We start from the raw sequence: 4856 nt of genomic DNA, 5'->3' as shown, positions 1-4856 counted from the left end.
GCCGACAAGTTGTACTTTCTTCCCAGACGCCGTGGCAGAATCCAGGGAACAGCCTTAAGGCTGTCTCTGTCCTCACACATGGACCAGGACAGCTTGAACGTTCCCTTTCAGAGGGCCATAGACGAAGCCCTGCTCCTCACAGCCAGGCTGCCCTAAATCACGCTTTATTGGTTGAGATCCTGCTATGTCCCAGATACTGTTTGTAAAGAATAAACAACCGAGAATTCTGCCCCAGTGAAGCTTATTGTTGAGGGGCTGGGGTAAGGTGTGAGGAGAGAAAAGCAGTCCAAACTCTTTTATAGAACACAGTTTCTGATGCGGAGTCCTGTGGAAACAATCGGGCAGGGAACGTAACCTAAAGTTTAGGACGCCTGAGTACAGGGTCCAGATAGGTGTCCTACCACGGAAGCGGTTCTCCACTGTGTCGGGGCCCTGGCATGTGCAGGGGGCAGGGCTATAGTCATTGATGCTCATGCTTCTTCCAAGTAAGATGTCGGTTATATGAACATGTACTCCAATAAGCAAGTCTTTGTTCTCCTCTACAGCAAAGGAGAAAGGAGAGAAGAAGTTGTTTGGTTTCTCTTTTGTTCCCCTCATGCAAGAAGACGGGAGGACTCTTCCAGACGGCACACACGAGCTCATCGTGCACAAGGTACCAATAGTCCCTGTTGATGATAGACTGAAAAGCAGCGCACGTGATTGGCCGCATGTCTTAAAGCTTTAGAAAGGGGGAAAATGACTGAAATGAAGAGTTCAAAATAAGGTTGTAGACCAGGCATGGTGGGTTACTGCTTTATTCCAGCACTCTGGGAGGCAGACGCAGGCGGGTCTCGGGATGAAGATCAGCCTGGTCTACACAGTGAGACCTTGTGCAAAAACAAATATATATACATACACATATACATATTTACAGCGTCTTCCTGAAAGTATTGTTTTTAAGCTTTCTGTCTCTATGGCACACACACACAGACACACACACACACACACACACACACACACACCTGTATATATTTTGATATTGGGGATGAATCTATTGCTTCCCAGTTAGGCACATGTTAGGCAGGTCTCAAGCAAACTGCTGAGCTCCTCAACCCTGAAACATTTTTTAAATGACTTATTGTTTTCATCTTACTGTAGGAACAAATTTGTTTGCATGGACTGGGGTGTTAATCTCAAAGTCCTTCCTATTATTATAATGGGATTAAATAAATCTTAGAAATAGTTTTGTCTGTACTACAGATATATACTGTTTTATAAATCTTTATATATCCTCAGAGGAAAGTTTACTAAGTTAAGGGTTACTTTTAATTTTATCTGTGCTTTGTTATAAAAACTTTTGTTTTATTTTAAGTCACAATTATTTTTATTTTTATTTTTTCTTATTTTGTCAGTATTTTGAAGATGAACACAATTATTAAAAACAAACAAAAAGCATTGGAACAAAGTATGCTGGTGTAGGCATTACATTACATTAAAATTCAGAGAGCAGGAACTGAGCAGGAATTATGAGAGAATACTCATAAAATGAAGTACAGAGGAAAATGTATTGTTTAAGCATCATGCAGTTTTCTCTATAATACTCCTCCTGCTGGGGAAGGTCTACCATCGCTGGAGCCTAGAATTCCTTTGTGCCTACTTGGGCAAACAGAAGCCACCAGACAGGAACCTTGCTAACTTCCTGTGCCCTCTCCCTGCCATCTGGTCCCTTATCTGCCCTCTTGTCTCTCTTCCTGCTTCCTGTCTGAGGGGATGAGGCCAGATGCCTTCTTCCCAAAGACAGTAGTTCTACCTCCATGCCCCAGCCCTTTCTTCCCGTGTCCTCCCTTCCCCTGCATCTGTAACTGTCTCCTGTCTAGTGCCATGTATTCAGGATGTAAGCCTACGGCAGCACTCGGCTTCCTTCTTTAACAGGCGTACATCTCCTCTTCCCTTCCCAGCTCTTGTGCAATGGGTCTGGCCTTGCTGTCTCCACTCCTCTGTCCCATCAGTTCTCCGAGATACCTATTTCCACCTCTCATAGGAACCTCCACCATATCACTGCTGCTTATCCAGGGGCTACAGACCCTGGGGAAAGGAATCCTTACTTCTGGGCCGTTGTTGTACCAGCAAGCTGCATCCCTAGCCTTCTCCTTTTCTATTTGGAAAGGGTTTTGATAAGTCGCCTTAAGTTGGCCTCAAAGTACAGTCTTCCAATCGCAGCCTCTCAAGTAGCAAACACCACAGGCATGTTCAACTCTGCCTAGCTACTGAGGTCTTCTTATTTAAGGTATCTGGGCTGGTTCCAAGAACTTTTCATGTTGAAAAACCCCATGGTCCAGACATACTACAATGCATATACTTGTGGGTTTTAGCGGTTGTTTTCAATTAAGAGAGAAGCTGGAATATACCCACATATGCTGCACCCAATTCCTTACGTTATAACCTTCTGCATAAACAATAACACATTAGAAGTAAACCTGTCTGGCTAATAAAATACTATTACAGGAAGGTATTTTTGTAAGTTTCTGTCAAACAGAAAGTTTCACCGAAAGTTTCCCCTAATTTCACGTGGCTGTCCCTGGCTCCACTCCAGGACCCACTTGGCATTTGGCTCTCTGCCACTGATTCATTCACGTGTGCACCTCCCTCCCTGCCTCTTGCTCTTGTCTGCATTGTATCTTCCCTCCCTTGCCTTGCTTCCTCTTCTGCTTTATGACGGAGCTTTAATACCCCCTTCCCCACACAGCCTTCCTTCCCTACCACAGCAGAGCTAGTATCCAGTGGTCTTTGTCACAGCTTTGAAATCAGTCAAAGCCCATGGCACAGTGTTCTGGGGTGTGAGGCCTTCAAAACACGACTAGTGCCTTTTTCCTGATTGATTTTGTTATTGCTGTTTTATTTTGGTTTTTGAGACAGGGTTTCTCTGTAGCTTTGGAGCCTGTCCTGAAACTAACTCTTGTAGACCAGGCTGGCCTCTAACTCACAGAGATCCACCTGCCTCCTGAGTGCTGGGATTAAAGGCGTGCACCACCTCCATCCGGCTCCTGGTTCAATTTTTATTACTGAATTGAAGTATGAGCAAATATTAGAAATTTAGCAGGTTATAATAATATTAGCAGTGACTATTCCTATAGAAAAAGTTCTCACAAGAAGATATTTTGTCACTCAAATTATTTGAATCTATTTTTTCATTAGCTGGTGTTATAGAATTTCAGGAGGACTCTCTCACTTTCTGCAATTTCAATTTAGTTCTCTATAATCCTCAGCTGTAGACCCAGGCTCAGGTGCCATGCTCCTTCTGCCTGTCTGCTTCCCTGCCTAAGAGCCAGCTCCCACAATCCCTTTTGTACCCCATGTTCTGAGACTTAGACTAGCAACTTCACGCCTTATTTCTCAGGAGGTCATTTTAGTTACACACTCCTGTTGGAGCCCTCTGCCATGGTGTGTGGCCCACATAAGCTTTTGGGGAACGTGACTTTGTTTTCTTTCTAACCTGACATTCCATATTTATCAAGAAAGTTACAAGACATTCAAAATTTAAAAGTGAGTTAAGAGAGTAGTGGAGAAAGGCAGTGTCACGTGGTGTTATTGAGACAAGCTTCTTTTCCATCCCGAAGCTGACACTGAGTAATACTGCATCATTAGGCAAATCACGTAAGTGCCTTGGTCACAGTGTTCTGCATCCTAGGATTGTTATGAAAGAAAATGTATCTGTGAAGTGCCTAGCAGGACCTGGCAAATACTTATAAGTGTGGCCTACATTGGTTTTCAAATGTGTGGGGTCTATATTATATTTTAATTCTGTATGCTGAAAGCCTTGAAGAACAATAAAATATATGTGATCAGAATTTTTTTATTTTATTAAAAATTTTAGAAATGGATTAAAATTGCTACCCAGAGTGGTTACATGATTTTATTTACTTAGCTGATGTGTAAAATATACAGTCTCTCTCTCTCTCTCTCTCTCTCTCTCTCTCTCTCTCTCTCTCTCTATCCCTGTCTCTATTTCTCTATTTCTCTTTCTCTCCCCTATTCTTGAAAGAATATCTTAAAATGCCTTTTGTGTTCACAGTGTTATTTCTATTGAGGTTATGTTTTATGCTTGCGTGTGATATAGTTTAGCTACTGGAAGCTATTGAGGTTTCATGTGTCATATTTTGGATATTAAGGTTTTAGTGTCCTGTGCTGGTGGGCAGGTGAAGCCAACCAGGATTGGTGGAACTAACCTGGCCATGATGGCTGACCCACAGTAGACTCTCCATGGCACCCGTTAGATCCAGAGCATAGCCATCTGGCCTCCCAGTCTGGCTGGTATAAGATTGAATCTCTAAGTAGTTTTGATTTGCATTTTCCTGATGGCTTAGGATATTGAACATTTTTTTAATATTTATTTATTTATTGTGTATACAGTGTTCTGCCTGCATATATGCCTGCAGGCCAGAAGAGGGGACCAGATCTCATTACAGATGGTTGTGAGCCACCATGTGGTTGCTGGGAATTGAACTCAGGACCTCTGGAAGAACAACCAGTGCTTTTAACTACTGGGCCATCTCTCCAGCCCTTGAACATTTCTTTAAGTCTCTTCCAGCCATTTGAATTTCTTTCACTGAGAATTCTCTGTTTAGATCTGTGCCCCATTTTCAAATAGGGTTCTTTGGTTTTATGATATCATTTCTTGAGTTATTTATATATTTTGAGTATTATTTCTCTATTGGATACACTGCTGGTAAAAATATTTTCTCATTCTGTAGGCTGCCACTTTGTCTGATTGACTTTGTCCTTTGCTGTACAGAGCTTTTCAGTTTCATGAAGTCTTACGTATTAATTGTTGATCTTAGTGTCTGGGTTTTTGGTGCTTTGTTCAGAAAGTTATCTGT

The 4856-nt window shown here is 42.3% G+C and overlaps 1 protein-coding gene across 3 annotated transcripts in view; it reads left to right on the top strand.

Annotated features, from left to right (window-relative positions):
* Dock4 (dedicator of cytokinesis 4) overlaps window positions 1–4856 on the top strand; it is a 393633-nt gene that overhangs the window by 250781 nt on the left and 137996 nt on the right. For all 3 annotated transcript variants that reach the window (XM_013347825.2, XM_026782419.1, XM_026782413.1), the window contains exon 16: window positions 546–652. In XM_013347825.2, coding sequence (XP_013203279.2) covers window positions 546–652 — 107 coding nt within the window. The remainder of the gene's footprint in view (window positions 1–545; window positions 653–4856) is intronic.

The sequence above is a fragment of the Microtus ochrogaster genome, chromosome 1 (assembly GCF_000317375.1).
Source record: "Microtus ochrogaster isolate Prairie Vole_2 chromosome 1, MicOch1.0, whole genome shotgun sequence".
NCBI lineage: Eukaryota > Metazoa > Chordata > Mammalia > Rodentia > Cricetidae > Microtus > Microtus ochrogaster.
This window is presented reverse-complemented; position numbering and strand designations above follow the sequence as displayed.